Consider the following 20,841-nt stretch of genomic DNA (forward strand, 5'->3'; position numbering starts at 1 on the left):
GAAGGACGAGGTCGTGCAGTGGCCCTAAGACTTGAGACAGCACATCTCAGATGGGACCTCTGTTGCCAGCTGTTCTGACGGCTGCAGCATGGGGTGGAGCTGGGGGTGGAGTCGGGGTGGGCGACCGGTAAGGAGAGCGGCACAGACATCAGGGGATCAGAGCGGGGCCTGACCGTGGAAGGCGAGAAGGCCACACCGAGGGCTGGAACTCGAGCCTGCGAGCCGCGGAAGGATAGCAAGCAATAAGATACTTGCCTTCTGCAAACAGAGTTCTGGCTTGACAGGGAGAGAGAAATAGGCAGGGAGGCCAGGCAGGAAGCGGCCCCTCCAGTCTGGGTGAGAGATGCGGAAGGCTGGGTAAGACCGCAGTGGCCGGGGTGGAACGCTATGGGGCCCCGCAAGGCTGATGGATAAAAACAGGAGGAATGCCCCCGGTCGGTCGATAATTTGGGAGGGTAGTGTCAATGATGGCCAAGATAAGAAAGACAGGTGAAGGAGCAGACGTGGGAGGAGACGGGCCAGCAGAGGTGGAGACGTGCCGCGTTTGCGGGGCCTGTGGGAACGCTGGGGAGATGTCCGACCCGCGGTTGCCCTATCAGGCCTGAGGCTTGGGACAGGGGCCCAGCATAAGAGTGTAAAATTGAACATTATCAGCTTACAGGAGGTAGTTAAAGCTAAGGAAGTTGCTGTACCCGTTGGTAGGATTGGCATCTGTTATGTGACTCCTGACTGCACAGCTTAATGTTTATATCCCAGTTTTGATGAAGCAAATGTCTTACTGCTAAGTACCTCTAAGCAATGGGCATGTAGGTAAATTTGGTGGAAAACTTCTAGAGCTGAAATGATTTGCCCATCGACTAATAATTTACTTATACAGGAAAAAAAACCTCTTGATTTGGCTTTGCAAATGATGCTGGCCTTCTTTTTTCTCCCAGAACCTTCCTCAAGATCACATAAAGTTTTGAAGACCAGTGGTAAGTCCTAAAATATCTTTTCCTTTTTAGCCTTGTTGATGTTCACTGTCAAACCATACGCACAAAAAAAAAAGAAAAAGAAAAAGAAAAAGCACCAGATGAGTGACAGATTTATAGACTTGATTAACTTCTACAAGGGGGATCCAAAAAACCCAGAATTTATTTATTAAAAAACCTGTAGATTTATTCTTATGTTTCAAACTTCAGTCACCTTCAAAGTACTCCCCATTTGATGCAATACACCTATCAAGACTTTTTTCCACTGCTCAGAACAGTTTTTAAACTCATTGATTTTGGTGCCTTTTAGTGCTTCTGACAGTTTTTGTTTCACCTCTTCCACATCAGCAAAACCTTTCGCTTTGAGAACTTTTTTTATCCAGAGAAGCAAACAAAAAAATAGTCACTGGGGGCAAGATTGGGTGAACAGGGAGGGTGGGGCACAGGGGTCATGCCATTCAGGGTCAGAAACTGCTGGGCACTCAGTGCGGTGTGGGCGGGTGCGCTCGTAAGCCACCCGGCATGAAATGGGCAGGCGCTTTGAAAGAGCCTTCAAAAAAACTTCACTGAAGCCAAACGGAGCCTCTCGCAAGGCGCCTGCCCTCCGGAAGATAATTCTGTTTTCTGCGAGGGGCCGACCCGCCTCATGTCAGTAAAAGTGCCCCATTATAAAATGTAAAGCCAAATGACATAAAACATTTGCAATATAGTTAATAGGCATAAAAGAGTTAATACCCATATTATTTTTAAAAATTCTATATATCAAAAAGAAGAGACAAAGGACGCTTTTTTAAAAGGTAGACAACGTAATTGGGCAGTTCCACAGAAGAAACACAGATGGCCAACGAAATTGATAAATGGTCCCATATCAGTAATCAGAAAAATCATGCATTTAAGTAAGATAAATAATGGAGGGAAAGCCATGAGCTTGACCAAATGATACAGAAAAACAGGCACTTTGAAACTCTTGGCATGTGAATTTCTGCAACCTTTTTGGAGCAAAATGTGGTAATATCCATTTACATTTAAAATGTGCTTTAGAGGGAATATTCTGCAGCTGTCAAAAAGAAGGGAGCATGTCTCTACCTACTGACAAGAGTGTCCACGTATATTTAGCACGAAACGCAATATTGTATATTGCACCTTTAGTTTAAAAATTACAACTTTGCCTAGTGGTGGGACGAGAGCAGCAGGTAGACCTAGAAAGATGAACATTAAACTGTGAAGTTTGGCTACCTCCACCGGCTGGGATTTGTGGAGATTTTTACTTTCTATGCCTCCGTAATTAAGCAGTTTTTAAAGATGAAATGCACATAATCAAGGTGCCTGGAAGAGTCTCCGCAAGGATTTTGCTCTGTAAGTCTGTCCCGAGTCCCAGGTGTACCACTCCTTAGCCCAGTGCCTAGGTGCTCCTGGTGGTAAGGGCTGTCTTTCCATTGTAACCAATAGGATGTTTTAAAATTAACAGAAACATGGTCTTTTGTTTAAATGATTTTCATGGCCAAGGCCATGAGGAGTTTTTTCAGGTACTACACGTTTGGAGGGGGAACAGCTTTTTAAATTTACTAACATGCGTTGGTCCATTGCTCTCAGGGACTAAGAATGATAATGCTCAGGTGGATGTAAGGTTGTCTTACCTGTAGTGCAGGGCATATAACTGGCGAGGCAGTTTCTGAAAATTAGGTCTAAAGGGCCCAGAAGTTTCTTTGGCTTTAACTATGAACCATAAGTATAAAAATCCTATAGAATATGAGTGCTTACTTATCTGTGAGATGCATTTTTAATCCACAAACTTAAAAAAATAACTTTTATTTTTCAGGAACAGCACAAGACATCCAAAAGGTAAGCACCCTTATGTTTCTTATTTTGAAATGTTTATTTTTATAGGTACGCTTATATCTCTCATCTCCAGCCTGTGTTCCAAGTGTAAAAAATTATTTTACATTTTGAAGTAGAGTTAGGTGAGGACACATCCTTATTATCACCTCTCTCCCCTGCTTCATCTCTCAGAATGAAGGCAATACAGCCTTTGGCCCTCCACCCCACCTCTCAGAAGCCTGTAGGCTGCTGTAGGATGTTACCAGCTGTACATCCTAGCCTGGCCCATCCCACATTGCCCTGTGTCTCTGCACATGTAAGACTAAGGTTCTTACATCCTGAGTATCTATCACTCCCTTCTCCAAGCATTAGCCTTCAGGCACAAAGATCCCTTACTAAGAATACGGTCCTGCTGGTAGTGTAAGCAGTGGGATCCTATTCATATAATTAAATTTCGCTATAACAAGTTTTGATCTTTTTTCTTCTGATAAAGGTTAGGAGGGGGGAATAAAAATGGCGTGCTCCACTGGAAGATATATATCCATATTTATGACTTATAACGTGTAGCTGCTGCATCCTGACCGAAGTAAACCTTACCCAGAATGGCTCCTGGTCAACTGTCTCAGTGAACAATTCTTAGAGAACTGATCACGGCTTCTTGATTAACATTCTGTATCTATAAAGATGTAACTGTGCAAATGTCACCTGCACCAGGCCTTAGCACAGGGCCAGAGTGGCTGTTAGTAAAGGCTATAGCTTTCAGTTAGATCCAATTAAATGTTTAAAAATCAATATAGTCTTATCTCTAAGTGATTTTCTTAAAATGTAGGGCACTTAGATTTTCTTCAGGTAGTGCATATTTTTGTTTGGAAGCTTTTAAAACTTACCAATATTAATTGGTTGATGGTTCTGAAATATGACAGGGGAGTTTGAATTTTTTTTTAACCTAGTTTTGTTTTCATAAATAAACACTATGGTGGGCAGGGTGGGGGGAGGTGCCTGGCTCTTTAAGTCAGCATACAGATGGAGCCAAGCCCACTGGTCCTGGGGCCAGAGGTGGGGGGGGGGGGGGGGGCAGGGGGGGGGAGGGCCGGTAAGGGGATTGCTCTATTAGTCCCAGAGATACCATCTCAAGAGCTTCTTGAAAAATTTCTACAATAGTGATCAAGCCAAGCCTCTGTATGAGGAATAGCTAAATCCTGTGAAATCTAAAGACAAGAAAGAACTGAAGCACCAATGTACTTTTTGCTTAATGGTAAAATTCCACCTCCTAATAGTACTGAACCTATAAACTATATGCAAGGAGAACAGATTTACTAATGACTAATGAGTTCATAACAGGAATAGTCCCTAATAATATCTTATTATTTCTCCTAGAATATATATTCCAATGCCATGTGTATATGTGTGTGTATACATATAATATATTATATATATATATATATATACACATAGAGAGAGCGGTGGAGGAGGAGGGGGAAGGACAGAAAGGTTAAGCACATATAGAAGCTGTGCATTAAGACATGAATGCAAACCCATTTCTGCCATTCATAAGCTTTATAACTATAGGCAGGCTGTTCACTTGACCAAGACTTAGTTTCCTAATTTACAGAGGTATTATAAAGTTTAAATGTGATAATATGTTTTTAAAAGTGCTCAGTACAGTATTTGGCCCAAAGTAAGCCCTTCATAAGCTACTGTCACATTGTTATTAAATAGCCATAATGCTGTGGATGTGGAAGAACAGAGAGGAAGGCTCACCGTGGCTCTCGTGAGACTGAGGGATCTCACCGATGTGCTGCGAGGCTGTCCCAATCCATGTACCGATTATTTCTCAACCTAAGAGCTCCTTCAGTTCTCCTGATGATGTATTAGATGTAAAATTTTACCTTCCAAAGTACTGGTATCTTCATCTCACGTGTAATTACCTTCAAAATATACTTTGATATTAACAATTCAGGTGTCCTAAGTGTCTAAAATGTCTGGGAATTTTTCTGGGATGATTTTTAAGGCAGTATTATTTCTGGCTGTTTACAAATCTTTTTATTGTACTTTCAAAGTGTTTTGTTGTGACTTAGCTAGTTAACACTAACCTGTTTTATTTATAAAATGTAGTTACTAAGCACCTATATTCTACAAACATACCAGTGCAGTCTGAGTAAGATTAAAGGGGAAAAATACTAAAGGGGGAAAAAAGGCAGAGGGACATGAATATAACACTGTATATGTAATTATGTGTGTGTGTATTTATGTGTTTCTAGACCTCAAATGGTCCACAATTCTAATGTGGAAAAAACATGAACAAAAGACTAAATAATTAATTGGATTTAAGTTTTAAAATTGTAATAGAAAAATAACATTCAAGGTGAGATTTTATTCTTGCCCTCTCTCCTTTTCTCTTCCCTCCCTGCTAGACAGGCAAGCAGACAGACAGACATATTGACAGGTAGATATTCCAAGGCTATATGTATCCCAGTATCATTGACAAGTAATGAAAAATTTTTGCTAATTGGACATTTCCAATAGGTCACTGTAGTGTTCTGATTAGAAAATATGTCCCTGTTACTAATTATTTTGAACCGATCTTAACCCTTTCAAAGAAACTCTTTGAAGCAATCTTTGTACCCACAGGGGCCTCCGAGGGCAACCCACCCCCAGTCTGAAGGCCTGAGCTCTGTCTACAAACGTTCCAAATTAAAAAAGACCCCATTGTGTTCTTTGATTAGACATCGTTAATGTCACTCACATTTTACTTCCTAACTGGCATCTAAATATTACTTAATTAACTGTATTTTGAAGGCAAGTAAAAATGTCACTAGCTCAATAGTGGATTAAATTACATTCCTGCAACAAAGGCTCTTTGCCTAGAACCTGTAAACCAAGGCAGTCCTGGTCAGCTTCATGGCAGGTCTGCAGATTTGAGGGAGACCCTTGGGACGTGCAGTCAGATCACTGGCAGGGGCTCCTGGGACACAAAAAGCCACATTAAGACTCCTAGGAGTCAAGCTCCAAATACAAACCGGACACTATGGCCCTCAATGTCTATATATGTATCTTTATATAATGTTATTTGCCAAGGGCACGTCGGAATTATTGGAGTACCTAAGAAGTTTCTGTAGTTAGCTGATTCCCTGCATTGGGGTAAGGGATTTGGAGCCAGACCTGAGGTTGAGTCCTAGCCTTTCTTCTGACTACTGAGAGCAAGTTATTGAGTTCTTATGAGTGTAGATGTCCTTACTGTGAAACTGGCACAACCATATCTAATTCAGAGTGATTGTGAACATCAAGTTTGGAGGGTATCTGCAAATGACCTAGCTTATTTCTAAGTAAATACCAGTTCCTGTCCTTTCTGCCCCTTTTGCAAAATCTAAAGTGCTTTTCAACTCAGGTCAAATCAATGTTTACCGATCATTTTCTTTATGAATTTTACCATCTAGTGGGAGGAGCAACGTGTAAATACAGAAGAGCATCGTAAGTTATGTGTCCACGGTGCTGCAATTCAATTAATGTGTTTCCATTCTCCTCAGGTCTCCAGAGAGGAAGGGTCTCCCCAGCGGACTTCGGCAGGGCCATCTCCTGCCCAGAGGGACAGTCAGCCCGGCAGTTCTGCCATTCTCAGTGCGCTTCGCGGGGGCGGGGCCGTCAGAAACATCTGGACAGACCACCAGATCAGGCAAGCCCTGTTTCCCAGCCGACGGTCCCCACAGGACCACGAGGATGATGAAGATGATTACCAGATGTTCGTGCCATCCTTTTCCTCTTCAGATTTGAACTCTACCAGACTGTGTGAAGATAGCACTTCAAGTCGCCCTTGCAGTTGGCACATGGGACAGATTGAGTCCACAGAGACCACCAATTCTGGCCACAGGGTTGTTAGGCGAGCTAGCAGTGCTGGTGAGAGCAACACGTGCCCTCCTGAAGTCGGAATGAGGGACAGCGATGGCTCTCCATACAGCCCCCGAAGGGAACTGCAGAATGACCCTAAAACAGAAGGGCAGGACGGATTGACTCTCTTTGGGTCATCTATAGAGTTGACTATTGATGATATAGACCACGTCTATGATAACATAAGTTATGAGGACTTAAAAGTAATGGTTGCTAAACGAGAAGAAGCTGAATCCACTCCCCTAAAATCAACCAGGGACTCTGTTCGACCCAAGAGCACCCCAGAGCTAGCCTTCTCAAAAAGCCAAGCTGGCCGCGAGAAGATCTCTGTGCACACAAACAAAGACGGACCTCTGACAGGGCGCGAGGCATCGAACCAAAGCACACATGAACTCGAGGTGGTTGAGAACATCTATGACACAATCCGGCTCCCAGACCCACCCTCCTCTCTGGATTTCAAATGCAGCAGCCTACAGCGTCCGAAGAGGAGCACCTTCTTAGGTCTGGACACTGACTTTGCATGCTGTGACAGCCTGCGGCCCTTCATTTCCCAGGACAGCCTCCAGTTCAGTGAGGACGAAACGTCTAACCACCAGGGACCCTCTGATAATGACTATTTGAGTTTGCTGTATAACTCTTTCAGCTGTAACTTGCCTCTAGCTGATAAGTCTATATCTGATAAACTGTCCGAAGAAGTAGACGAAATCTGGAATGACCTGGAAAATTACATTAAGAAAAACGAAGTCAAAGCTAGAGACCGGCTCCTCGCAGCATTTCCCGTCAGCAAAGATGATGTGCAAGACAGGCTGCACGCTGAGAGCACGCCCGAGCTGAGCAAAGACACGGGGCGGGCCCTGTCTACGCTCTCGCTCCCTGAGCGCCATGCCCTCCTCACGCCGCTGAAGGACAGGCCCAGCAGAGCCAGCCGGGCCAGCTGCCCCTTGGAAGAAGACCTCATATCCAAAGAAAGCTCCTTTATGAGTCTAAACCAGCTGTCGCTGGCCGCTGAAGTGCCTCCCATGGAAAATCCCTATGACTTGGCCAACAACAGTCTGTCCCAAGCAGACCTAGACAACCCTGACCCTGGGGTGGATGCCGCAGATAAGACCAAAAGCAGAGTTTTTATGATGGCGAGGCAGTACAGTCAGAAGATCAAGAAGGCAAATCAGCTTTTAAAAGTGAAAAGCCCCGAGTTGGAGCAGCCACCGGCCAGCCAACAGCATAAAACTGTGCACAAAGACCTGGCAGCCATCTTAGAAAACAAGAAGCAAGGAGGGCCTGCCATCGGTACGTTCCTTCCCACTGCTTTTCTGCCTTCTTGAAAGTGAGACGGGAGAGCAGCTTTCAGGTTCTAAATGCCCTTAAAACCGTGAGCACATTGTCACTCAGGCATACCTTCTCTCAGAGTGAGATCACAGACTTACGAAGTGGGCTGTCAAAAAACTAATTTGCCTCCCACCTCTGTAAGTTCTTCTGGCTGGGCTAATAATCAGATTGACATGAGACACATTAGCAGGAGAAAATGTCCAGAATGTATTACAGACATATTAATATATGTGGGGGTGCCCTAAGAATATGAGACTCAAGGATGTATTAGGCAGTTGAGGCTTATATGTCATTCTGGAGCTAAAGAGAAGGCGGGCGTGGGGAGCGGGGGTGATTTGGGATTTCAAAGGGCGGGAAAGCAACTCACATGGAGAAAAGCAATGTTTGCTAAATAAATGTTTGAGGAGCCATCGTCTTTAACGATGGGACACAGGGAACTTTGAACCAATGGGCCTTGGTGGGTCCCTCCCTGTCTGTCACTAGTTTTTATTAAACTGTATGTTGATGACTTCCTGCTGGAATTATCTAAATTCCTTTTAGGAAGTTAGGAGGAAGGTCAAAGGTTTTGCTGGTGTCTCCCTTTTCTTAAACATAACCAGCTTAAAATAATCGATATTCCCCAAAGGCATATTTTGGGGTGGCAAGCTCTGTACCCCTTCACCAGCAAGCAACACAGACCCTTTAGCACATCACCGACTCACGCAAGTCAGAGCGTGATTTGGTCTCAGAGGATTTTTGTTGTGCGTGTATCGTTGTCACTACAGATTCGATGTTTGAAGAAGTTTCCTCTGACGTAATCTGAACTGTGGGAAACAGTGGTCACTTTAACCTGTGGCATCTAGGGCTTTTCCCCATGCATCAGTATGTCAGGAGGAATAGCTCACATGAGCTTTTAAGGTTTGGAAGCGTAAGGAATAAAATTGCTTTTTGCTCCAGAATCCCAACAAAAATGCATACTTGTCCTAAGAGACAAAAAGGAATCCTTTTTGCATTTAACTTACCTGTTACCCTCTAACTCAGTTGTTTTCTCATGTGTTTCGATTACTAGGTGACTTTTTTAAAATAGCTGCTATAATGCACTTAAAGCATGTGTTTGGTAATCTAATATAGGCTTCCAAGTTTAATTCTTTTAGTCAAGTCTCCTTTGTGCGGCAGAACTAAATCAGGACCTCAGGTCTGATAATGGTGAGATTAGGACTGAAGGAATGAGATGTTCATAGCTTGACTTCTTTCTCTGTCATAAAGAAGTACATGCCCCCTGGCTAAATTACAGAGGGTTCTGAGGACAAAACCTAACACTCATCTTGGTGGTGGAGCAGAGATGAGAATAAAGCACCCAATTGTCATGAAAAGAACCCCCACCCTTAAGGCACCTGCTCTCTCACCTGAGGATCTATTCACCTTCCAGATCCAGAGAGATTTCTGGGGTAGGCTCAGGAATTAGCATATTAAACAGTATGGCCTTTCAATCATATGTTACGATTCCGTGCCCTAGCTTTTCTGACAAAGGACCACTTTAGTATCAAATGAGAGGAGATGGTTCTCCAATTAAAAGTAAAAACCAAGCAGCTCAGTATCAGGGTACGTCCAGATGCTTAGCCTGGTGGCAAAGTGGCTTCCCTACCAGGTTGACGCCACTATCCTCCTTTTTAGGGGATTGGTTTCTTTGTCTTCATGGAAACCAGAAAATAAGAAGGGGATATCCAAGTCCTCAATGAATCTACAAGTTACATGACACAAGTCTCTAGGGATTTTGTTTTAAACTGTGAGAGTATTTACAAATTGTCTAAAGCTCTACTCTTTTCCTAGAGCTAATCATATAATAAAATTTCTTAACAGGTAGGGAAGTGGAGCCCTGGAATTGTTACCTGAAGGACTTTACAGGCTCTTTTGGAGATGTTCTTCTTTTTAAGTAAAGGTTAAAAGTGACTTATGTACAAATGTGAGAGGGACTAGGTCGCACATATTTTTCTCTTTGCAGTGATACGCTTGAATTAGTTCATGTCCCCTTTGCAATGCTGGATTGCTAAGCTGGTTTGTTGGTACACATGGAACACATGGCCGAGTTCCAGCTGCAGAAGGGCTCTTTGGGGGGCTTAGGTGGCAAAGGGAACAGCAGTGAATCGGCAGTGCAGCCACGGACTGAATCTGGGCTGAGGCTCCTCAGAATGAGAGAAAGTGAAACGCTAAAGCTCCTGCCGATGACAGGAGCCGATGATTATGCCAGCAGACTCATTTAAAAAGTGGTACTCCCCTGAGCCAAGTTGTTTTGAACATAGGCCATCCATTAAAATGCAAAATTCCAACCCTAATAGAAGCACATCTTTCAATACTGACTCTGTGGCTTACAGCTACCTTGAATAGTCTTCTTTACTACTCTTCTTTTAAGTATGAATAAATTTCCCTTTGTGGTTTTCTTTTGCTTTTCACTTTTGGTTTGTTCTCCTTTTTGTTTTGCCTGCTGGTGTATCTTGGGACCCCATAGAGTGTTTTTGCGGCTTTGTGTCTGGGTCCTTCCTCAACATGGTGGGCTGCTATCACGTTCTCCCCAACAAAGAGGAGAAGCTCTCGCCCAAGGCATCTTCTGAGAGTGGAGTCGTCCCTAGGCCTTCTGCCTCTTGAACCTGAGGAATCTTCCATCTGGGTGGATCGAGACCACTTCCTGTGCCCACTAGGCTTTCAATCAGTTGACGTGATGACTCCTTTTCTCTCTCTTGTTTATCTGGGCACAGGACGTCGTAATCGAATGGACCGATTCTCCAGACTTCTTCGTATGGGCCTTGCCACTTTGCCAGGAGCTTGCTCTCGGTGTTGTCCAGAAGGAGGAGCACCCTATTCACCTGCTGAAACTCTCGAGCATCTTTATTGAACTCTCTAGCCGGGATCTATAGGCCCCGGGTCAGATTTGCGCCTAGAATTCACCCAACCAGGTCTAGTCGCTCCTACCTTTTAGAGCATGATGTAGCTTGTTGGACCTTCCTCCTGAGAGTCTTTGAGGCCAGCGAGGGCTTGGGGGTCCCTTTTCTGTCATGTTTTACATGGGAGGAAATGCCATACAGGCTTCAGGAGTTTTCCTCCTTGTGCAAAGTAGGGAAGGCAAAAGGACCTTTTATGCTTCATTTCATATCTCCAGCAACATCAGACACACTGATTTTAATCCTCTGTCTTGAAAACAGTGTATTTCATAGTTCTCTCAACAAGCATCCTTTCACATTTTTATCTGGAATCATTAAAAAGAGAAATAAACCAGAGACAGCCTTGGGGTTGTCACATAATAATAATGTGCATGTTCTATCAAGACTATTAATGGCAGAACCAAGGATGAGGGCAAACTTTGATCCAGCTGGCTAATACTAAGCTTTTTAGGTTAGTGTTATCTTGGGCTGGCTATTTCTTACCTATCTGGCTCAGGAAATCTAATGACAGCTGTTGCTCTGGAAGCTTCTCTCTTGTTCACATCAAGCAAGTTAGAGTCTCTCATAGAAGGTCAACTTTAGACCAAAACAACAACAACAACAACAAAACAAAATTTGGATAGACACAGTATATTGTCTACCTGTGAGATACTTTTTATTCCAAATCTATAAATGGCCCACTTTTTTTATTATCCAAAGATAAACTATGCATTACGAGTTACCTACAGGAAGCATTTTAACCAGAGGTTATCTTCCCGTTTCCCTGTGTCCTGCTGTGCCCCTGATTTCGAGGCTGCCTTTCCACTCTCAGTGGCATGGTCTTAGGTGAAGCACATCCATTTTCAACACGATGCTGAAAATAGGAGGCAGAGTCCCAAAGTTATCCGAGTAAAGAAGTGTTTCCTGCAATCACTTTCTATCTCAAACTATGTGTGGGGCTCTGTAGGGATTGTTTCCCCAGATTAAAAGCTCACAGACTAGCTCGAATAATAAACTAACCCATATAAAAAACAACTAGCAACACAAGAGTGTATGTGCATGCAGGCATGTACATGCATTTGTGCTCCACCAATAACTATTGGTTGCACACTAAATATGTACAAGGGTACACTCAGTATAAGGCCTCAGAAAGAGAAATCAGTTAGAAAAGGATTCATGGAAAGGGTAGGGCATATGGGGGGTTTTGAGAGGTAAATAGGAACTTTATTAAGCAAAGGAAGAAGAGGGTGATAAGGGAGAAAAAGGCATGAAAAATAATACAGATATTTTGGATGGCACGTGGTGTCAGATTATGTGGGCCACTGTGTTCTAAAGTCAAGAATTAATTGTTCTTATAAGACTCTGTGGTCACATCTGGGTACTGGAACAGTGTGGCCAAGTTTTTAAATCAGCTCTCATGGCTTTCCCCAGAGCTGTTGTCTTCTTGGAAGCTTGTGAAAGCTGTGAGCCTTCCCAGTTCAGCTGTGGGGTCAGGCTCAGGACCATAGTGTAGGTGAGGGTGGCTTGGGCAGGACTGTCGGACTTTCAGGTGGAACTGCTAACCAACAGTTACGTCTAAGGTCCAACTGCCTTTGGTTGGGTTTCATAGTTAATGAAACAGTATAGATTTCAGGATGGCTACCATGGGTACCTTGGTGTCCATGTACACCAGGGGTGTCCAACCTTTTGGCGTTGCTGGACCACACTGGAAGAAGAAGAGTTGTCTTGGGCCACACGTTAAATACATTGTGACATGTAATCACAAAAAAAAATCTTGTAATGTTTTAAATCTATTTATGATTTTGTGTTGGGCCATATCCACAGGCAACCTGAGCTGCATGTGGCCCATGGGCCACAGGTGGGACACCCCTGATAGACTTTCAGTGTCCTAAGGGGTTGTCAGTTCTTAATTGGTATTGAGAGTCGGTACTATGCCCTTTAAGGAAGGAATAGCAGCTCAAGTATTTATTACTAGAAATTCTAACCTAATAATCTCTGTCCTGCCAAGGAATTTGGATTTGAAAACCTGAACAATCTTGATATGGGGCCTATAATGAGAAGTTAAACAGATTATTTAACCTGATTTGGGGGACCAGGGAGCAAGTAATTTGAGGGGTTCACAAATTAAAGGGCACCCAGGATAACAGCAGGTTATTTTCTGTCTTCATAGAAGATAGTCTCAGGAGAAATGGTAGAAACTGAGCTAAAAATTTAGTGTAAATTTATGGAATAATTTACTAACAACAGTTTACTAAAAATATAAATAACTTAAAGAAGAAGAAAATGTAATGTCACTTGCTGATTATCGCATGTGGGATAGATTCCCTTCATAGAGACTGTGGAGATATGGTCTGAGTGATTTATAGGGTATATGGGAGTCTTTGATTCTAGGGTAGTCTTGTGAGTACCTGGTTGGGGGTTCAGAGGGAAACTGCTCTTGAAATTGACACCTCTGGGCTCTTTCTCTTAAATCATCCCTGGTCCAAGAGAATTCTCTATTCTTAGCAGGGCTCTGTTAATGTCTTTAGAAAGGTCTGTACTCAGAAGTGGAGCAGAGAATGGCCTCAAAGATTAATTTGAAGTGGCACTAGCTTTTGTGGAAGTAATGGGCAAATCCTGTTCTGGAACCAATACAACAGGCATTAGAGGATCGATTATATACACAGACGGTTCCTTCTTAAGGCCTTGGAAGCCCAGACTTCAGTGCCCAGCTTCTAGGGGATGGGAAAGCGTAGGTGGGTGAATCGATGCCTGCCGTTCTGAAGTGCTGGAAGGGAGGACCCCCCAAAGACCTTGACTCCCAAGACAGTGGCCGTGGAGGGTCTGCCTGGAAACCAGAAGTTGGGGACAGTTGCAGAGAGCAGACTCTTCTGAGAGCAGTTGTCAGAGAGCAGTCAAGGCTGGTGAGAAGCCAGGCGTAGCCATTGCACGGGGATTGTGGTCATGGTTCTCTTAATGGCTACTTTAATTGAGTTATTTTTCACTGGCCTGGGTTTAGCGCTGGCTTTCCTATTTTTTTGATGTCTATTTTTAGCACAGACACCATTTCATGCTTACAAAGAACACTAGAAATTTTCATGACAAATAGCAAACATTTACAGACCTACCGTTGAAGTAAAATAACCTAGAATTAGATAAAATTAAATGAACTCCTAGGTGGCATTTTTATTTTTTATTAAACTGTGGATTATTTTACTAGTTTGTGTTGCTTAGTAGTCAATGGTTAGTCATCCTCAAACTTAAAATCCTGTCAACTAAATTATTTAAATAGGTTGGAAAGTTATGTTCTTATTTCTTTTCACTTCGGCTGTAGGAATAATCCTGTGTATATTTTTGTTTTGATATTTGCCTTCCAGGTGCCAGGATTGCTGAGTATTCCCAACTGTATGACCAGATTGTATTCAGAGAGTCTCCCTTTAAGACTCAGAAGGACAGCTGGGCCAGCCCTCAAGAATCCTCCAACCTCAGGTCGACATCACCTTCCCAGGCCCAGCGTCGTAGCGAGGACTGGCTTTTGCATTCAACCTATAGTAATGGAGAATTAGCAGATTTCTGCCCTCGGCCAGAGCAAGACTTGAAGCCAAAATATCCCACTTTGGAAATCAACACAAGAAGTACTCCAAGACAACTGTCCACAGCTTGCTCTGTGCCTTCTCTCCAAACCTCCGACCACCCACTGGGTCTCACACAGAGGCACAGCGTGGTAGTCAGTCAGCCCAACAAAGAGATTTCATGTCAGGGCCACCTTTATAACTCCTTGGGTCGGAAAGGAATCAGCGCTAAAGCTCAGCCTTATAACAGGTCTCAGTCGTCCTCCTCCATCTTGATAAACAAGTCAGCGGATTCCATCAACTACCCCAATGAAACAGGAAGCAAACAGCTGCCGTCTTTACACAAGAGTGCAAAGTGTGAGAGTCACCAGGACTTGCTGCCTGGTATAGGTGACTCATGTCCACAGGGTACTGGGAAACGCTCTGATCTCACCCTCCAAGACTCACAGAAAGTTCTGGTAGTAAATAGAAATTTACCCTTAAATGCCCAAATAGCTACCCAGAACTATTTTTCCAATTTCAAAGAGACTGAAGGAGACGAAGATGACTATGTGGAAATAAAGTCAGAAGAAGATGAGTCAGAGTTAGAGCTGTCTCACAGTCGTAGAAAGAAATCTGACCCCAAGACTGTGGACGCTGGCTTTTCCGATAACCTCTGCCGCAATGACACGTCAGACTCTTTGAATAGTCCGTGCACTCCAAAAAAGCCAGTAGGTGGCAAACTGGGAGTTTCACCCTACCTGACACCATACAACGATTCTGACAAACTGAATGACTATCTTTGGAGGGGCCCATCCCCCAATCAGCAAAACATTGTCCAGAGTCTAAGGGAAAAATTTCAGTGTCTTAGTTCTAGCAGCTTTGCCTGAGATTCTTAATAGCGGCTGCCTGAAATGAACTTCTTCCTGTGCTCATGCATAACAGATCCTGGGAGGTGTTTCATACGTTCCAGATTAAAACAGTTTTGTAATAACCAGAGGTGTAAAACATACTTCCTTTTACAGCACAACTTTCTGAAATGGCCGATGACCCAGCTGGGATTGTACTGTAGCCAGTGTCAGCATCTAACTGTTCTCTGATTCTGGTTGTCTTCGTGTTTCATGTAAGTCAGTCTTACTTGAAAATGTCTAGGTTTTCTTTTTTCCTTTTTTACCAAGAAGGCCGTATCTTCCCCCTGCCCCCACCCCCGTTCTGACAGTAGTGCCCAGGCTGTAAGAAATGCAATACTCCTCTCAGTATCCAGAACCCATGAGTAAGTTCATCCTAGGACTCAGGCAATGAGGGGGGTTTTCCCTGTTTTTAAAAGGAAAGGACACTATAGCTGTTTAAAGGATTATGCTCACTGTATCTGCCATTTTTGTTTCATTTGTGGCAAGACCCCTGATAGTTTAAGCTAAAGATCTCTAATTGGTGTGTATAGCCTATGATGCCCATTTTAGAGTTTCTATTCTGGTATTCTTACATCAGTTCATTAGAATGCAGAACTGGTTATAACTATTGGAAATTAGAATGTAACGAGACCCATTTTCTATAAACAGAATCTTTACCTGGATTCCTGGACAAGGCCTGGAAAATGTGCTGCACATCACGTTTATGTTCTATGATTTCTGGGGTATAATGAAAGATGGCTCAAAGAAAACCAAGGGCAAGAAATTGCAAATTGACTTAACTATTAGAGAAGATGGGTTGACATCTGGGAAGAGCTTGATTATCGGCTCATACTTCAGTTACAGGGTTGGGAGGAATAGAACCATTCTTACTGCTTTCTGTGCCTCTCTCTAGTCAACTTGAGTCAAGCTAAAAGAAAACAAAACACTTTAAAATTACCCTCTCCAAAGCCATTTTTCATATGAACGTTCCTGAGGTTTGTACTCAGCCAAACGACCTGACCTCAGCCTGAAGGATTTCCTTGACCAATGGAATCTGTTTCCTAAGCAAACATAATGGTGGGTACGGGGGTGGAGGGCAGGGGAGGGGGGGTGTAGGGCGGTGATAGGACAGGGCTTTTGTCATTGTCCTGAGGCATATAAAAGAACGGAATCTTTGGCTAATGATTTCTGGCTAATGACATCTTTTCTGTTGTGATTATGGTCTTTAATTAGTCATTCATTGTGATAGGTTGTGTTACTATAACTCTTTATGGAAGGAAACTAAAAACAAAGGCAAAACCTTGTGAATAGAAGGCAAAATCAATGAAGCTAAAGAGGAAAATGAAAGTGGATTTCTTGCTCCTTTATAAAAATATTCTATTTTATTAAGACTCCAGTCAGTGTAACACGAACGTTTTTCCAGCCGCGGCTTCTGTATTCGCATTGTAAGCAGTTTTACATTTTGTGGCCCCCTACCCACCCCGCTCAGTTCTCATTTTAAAAGATAGGCTGACACATATAGGGCAAGGAATCTGGGCTTTTCATTCGAAGGTGAGCAGTGACATTGATTTGTATCAATGATGTCTTATCATTGAATTATTCTCATTCTTTCCCCTTTTTTAAGTCCCAGGCCTTTTTTTCTTAACTGTAAAACATAAAATATGACCATCCATTACTGTACAAACAGGTGTCTAAGGCATTCGTTTTTATTTTTAAATTACAAAAAGTAACCCAAATTTCTGGCTTCTCCATACAATTCTTGCTTCTTGTAACTTATAAGACAAAGTCCATACTAAATGGCATATTCTGGAAACACTTCTTTGCATTTCTTTCTTTAAATGTCATAAAGAGTTTTCAAGGTTAGCAGTGTCAGAAAGGACAAGTACTGTAAGAAGTTATGTTTTTAGACTCGCAAGAGGTATTTGTCAGTGCGTTCAAAACAGTTACCTGATTCTTCTTGTCCCAAGAATGCAGTCTGGCGTTTTGCGATCTCCTGTCTATGACCAAAATTCTGCAGCGTCCACATTGCTGTGGTGTCTTACTCTTGGAAATGATTAATTCTTAACACCAGTGTCTTGTTGACAGCTTTGATATCGCCTGTAGGAGTACACCCCATAGCACAATGTGGATGTCTTACTACAGAAAATGTCTGTGTGGTCGTCTTTGGGCTCTACGACAAGCCTCTAATTCTATAGGTCACTTTGGTCACCAAGATGCAGATTTCAAGAGCTGTGTGTATATACATAAAATGTTTGTATTTTCCTCAAAATTATCAGTTAAGTGCTTTGGTTTGAAATAGTTTGTTTTGGAGGTGGGGTGAGGCTGTATATAATTGGAGAAAAAGGGGTGTATGTACTTCAAAATATGTCACATTTTTATTAGGTCTGTGTACTGAAGGCTCAATTTTTTTTTTATCAGCTCACTTTTCACCTACTCTATTCTTTGTGCAAAAAAAATGCATCTAAGAAAACATAGTTTAAATATTGTATATAAGTTAATGAAAGTAATGCTCATTATTTAATAAAGTTTATAAAGTACAAAGTTAATTATAGTGTGAATTAATGTGTTTACTCTAGAATGGACAGTGTTTTTCCAAACTACATTCAGTTAAAACACTTTGCCTTGCCTTATGATCTGTGCAGAAAATGGCTCAAGGTAACTGTGATATACCATATTTCAATGACTGGCCATTTTCTGTATCTTTGGATTTTTTGTACTTTTGAAATATTGAATTTAATGTCTTAGATGGTATTTGTTTTCTTCATAAGGGGCTAAGTTAGATATATCACTGGGGTATCTTTAATCTTTTATTTTTTGGTTTGTAGTAACAAGACATCCTTTTACTATTTCATTATTGAATTTAAAAATTAATATAAAATTTTTTAACAAAAATTAAGGTTTTTTCATGTGATTTCATGTTCTGAATATTTCTGTTAGACAAAAATTTTGCAGAGAACAAAAGCACGTTGATATTAATTGATAATTATGGACACTTTCTAAAGCAATTCTATTTCCAAATATAAGTAACACCCTACTCCAGTATAATGAAAATATCTGTTGTCTAACTTTCGTCACGCAGAGGAAAATGGCTGTAAATTTTTCTTTAGAGTGTCTGAGGGTGAAGAGCTCTAACGTCACACTGAGCGCCCATCAGATTTACCAGATCTCTCCCTTCCACCTTGAAGTTGAAAGTAGACGGGGGCTTTTTTTTTTCAATAAGTCATAAGAATTCAACTTAGAGATGCAAATGACAGTATTAAAAAAAATAAAACCCATGCCCTGTGTAAATTCTATACATAAATTATAATTCTCGGGCAAAGACAAAAAATCTTAAAAAACAACAGGAGGAAAATGAGCTATAAATAACCTGTTAAATGTGAATATTTAATAACATTCATCTAAGCTTTCTTTTGTAAAAGCTTTTTAAATTTCTATTTTTGGAAAGCAAATATTAACACTACTTCAAAAGCTCTTGCAGCCTTTATTAAATAACTTCCTCCGTCTGGACAGTGGTAACCACAATTCTATCAGCCAAAACAGATTACAGGAGAAGAAGCTGCTTCAACATTACTTGCTAATTTACATATGTCTATATGTCCTTAATTTAAACCTTGTCCTATGGATAAGACCTAGGGCTTTCTGAAGCATGTTTTAATGGTGTTTTTTGTTTAAAAAAAAATGTAGAAGACATAAGCATTTTCTCACATTTTATCTCACATTTTTCTTTCTTTACAAGTAGTTTAGCACATGGAACACCAAGACAATGTTGAATTATGCTGCATTTAAAAGCTTAATAAGTGCAAAGTATTATTGCACAATCAATACATATAACTGTAAATGAATAAAATTTGAGGTTTGGTTTATAGCATATTTGAAACTCTTTTACAGGAGATCAGATGTTACTTTTTGCAGAATGTTCTAAAATTCCACATGTGTCTCATTTAACCCCTTGAGATGGAAATGTTTTTACCAGCTCTGTGCAGCGCCTAACAGTTTGTAGGTGTTTGTTCAATGCAATGCATATTTAATAATTGCCTAACTAGAGTCAAAAACTTGTTTGAGCCCAAAGCATGAGAAAAACACATTCAAGTCAGAGACACAGGGAGGGAAGTAAGAACAGCAATTAAGTGGCTCTTTAAAAGTCACTGCATCCACCCTCAGAAATCCGTGTCATTGACTATTTGACTATTTTTAGAGTTCTTTTTTGGTAGGTCAAGGAGAAGACTCTAGACTCTATGCCCTTTTTCCATCTCTTGGCTGATAGAATCCCAAAGAAATTTACTCTGACTGAAATTTCTGGTAAGTTTTGAAGCTAAGAATTTGCATGATCACATGAGAACTTCTCTCATAGTTTGTTTAAATGAAATGCCTTTTCCAATCATTGGTTTTGATGATGTGAGGCAGACGTAGGGCAACCGAGTGTGCAGATGCGGAGTTGAAGTCGGGTGAGGTGGGGGAAGGGCACAGGTGCTGAGATTGGCACCAAAAAACAGACTTGGCTACTTTACAATGGTGGTCCACGGCCACGGGCAAAGTCCACCTGACACCTCTATGAAAAACAGCAAAGCTTGATTTTCAGGACAAGGGTTTATTCACAATAGACTAGTTACATTCTCTAGATCAGTTAAATCAGACATTGAAAATGTGTGGCCCAGAAGCTGAATCCAGCTTGCACGGTTTTAAAAAGGTAACAGTAAAAATCCAAATTTCCCGTTTCTCTTCAAGAAAAATTAGATCTGGACTGTTTGGGCCCAGACTCTGGCAAGGCAACTCTGTGAGATCTGAGGAGAGAATCTCAAGGTGAAAATCGCCCTAAAAGCTGATGACTTGCCTTAGCTTTGGGGCAGACTGTTCCTTTGTTCTCCATTACAGACTTTGTCAGCAAATTTAAAGCTACTGTGAAGCATCTGAATGGAAATATTTTAGAGAGCAAGTAAAGGCTCTCCTTTTACTGTAAAATAAACATATGTCACAGCAAGTCTGCAGAACCTATAGTTTCTTGGGGGGAAATTTTATACCTGGTCCCCTTTGCTAGTTTATATTACCTGCCTGGCCTCTAAAAGCCTCAGGATTGTGAGATCCAATGTTCCTGGCTCTGTCCTCCACTATGAACTCACCCAAGGCTTAAACCAACATGTATTCTCTGTCTCTTAAAACACCATCTCAAGCACAGACTTGCCTCCTGAGTACAAAGAGGATTTTTAGTATAGGACATCTCCACTCGAGTTGTCCTTGTACCCCGTGTATAGTGCTCCCTCGGTCCTCTGAATCTCCTTCTTTAGCGTGTTGTTCTTTTCTGGGCCAATGACCACAGCTTCCTCACTGGTTGTCTTGCCGCTCGCTGCCTTCCCCACTTCCAGGCTCCTCCACCCCTATCCTAACCTTAACCAGCAAAACATTCGTACAACACAAGCAGAAGCAAATCCTCTGCTAAGCCCTCCCAAGTCAGTCTCTGCCTTCATGGGAGCTGCTCCCGTTGCCTGCACAGCCCTTCTCCTTATCATCCGGGAGAAACCTGCATGGTCCT

General features: G+C 42.0%; 1 protein-coding gene across 1 annotated transcript in view; it reads left to right on the top strand.

The window, feature by feature from the left end:
* Positions 1-15,651, top strand: part of PLEKHG1 (pleckstrin homology and RhoGEF domain containing G1) — a 156,983-nt gene extending 141,332 nt beyond the window's left edge. Inside the window, exons 13-16 of the mRNA XM_054570111.1 lie at positions 936-974; positions 2,791-2,813; positions 6,317-7,961; positions 14,251-15,651. Of these exons, the coding sequence (XP_054426086.1) occupies positions 936-974; positions 2,791-2,813; positions 6,317-7,961; positions 14,251-15,314 (2,771 nt within the window). The 3' untranslated portion in view covers positions 15,315-15,651. The remainder of the gene's footprint in view (positions 1-935; positions 975-2,790; positions 2,814-6,316; positions 7,962-14,250) is intronic.
* Positions 15,652-20,841: the final 5,190 nt, after the last annotated feature.

Source organism: Pteronotus mesoamericanus, unplaced genomic scaffold (genome assembly GCF_021234165.1).
Source record: "Pteronotus mesoamericanus isolate MK-2021 breed Mesoamerican mustached bat unplaced genomic scaffold, CSHL_Meso_final contig_20, whole genome shotgun sequence".
Lineage (NCBI taxonomy): Eukaryota > Metazoa > Chordata > Mammalia > Chiroptera > Mormoopidae > Pteronotus > Pteronotus mesoamericanus.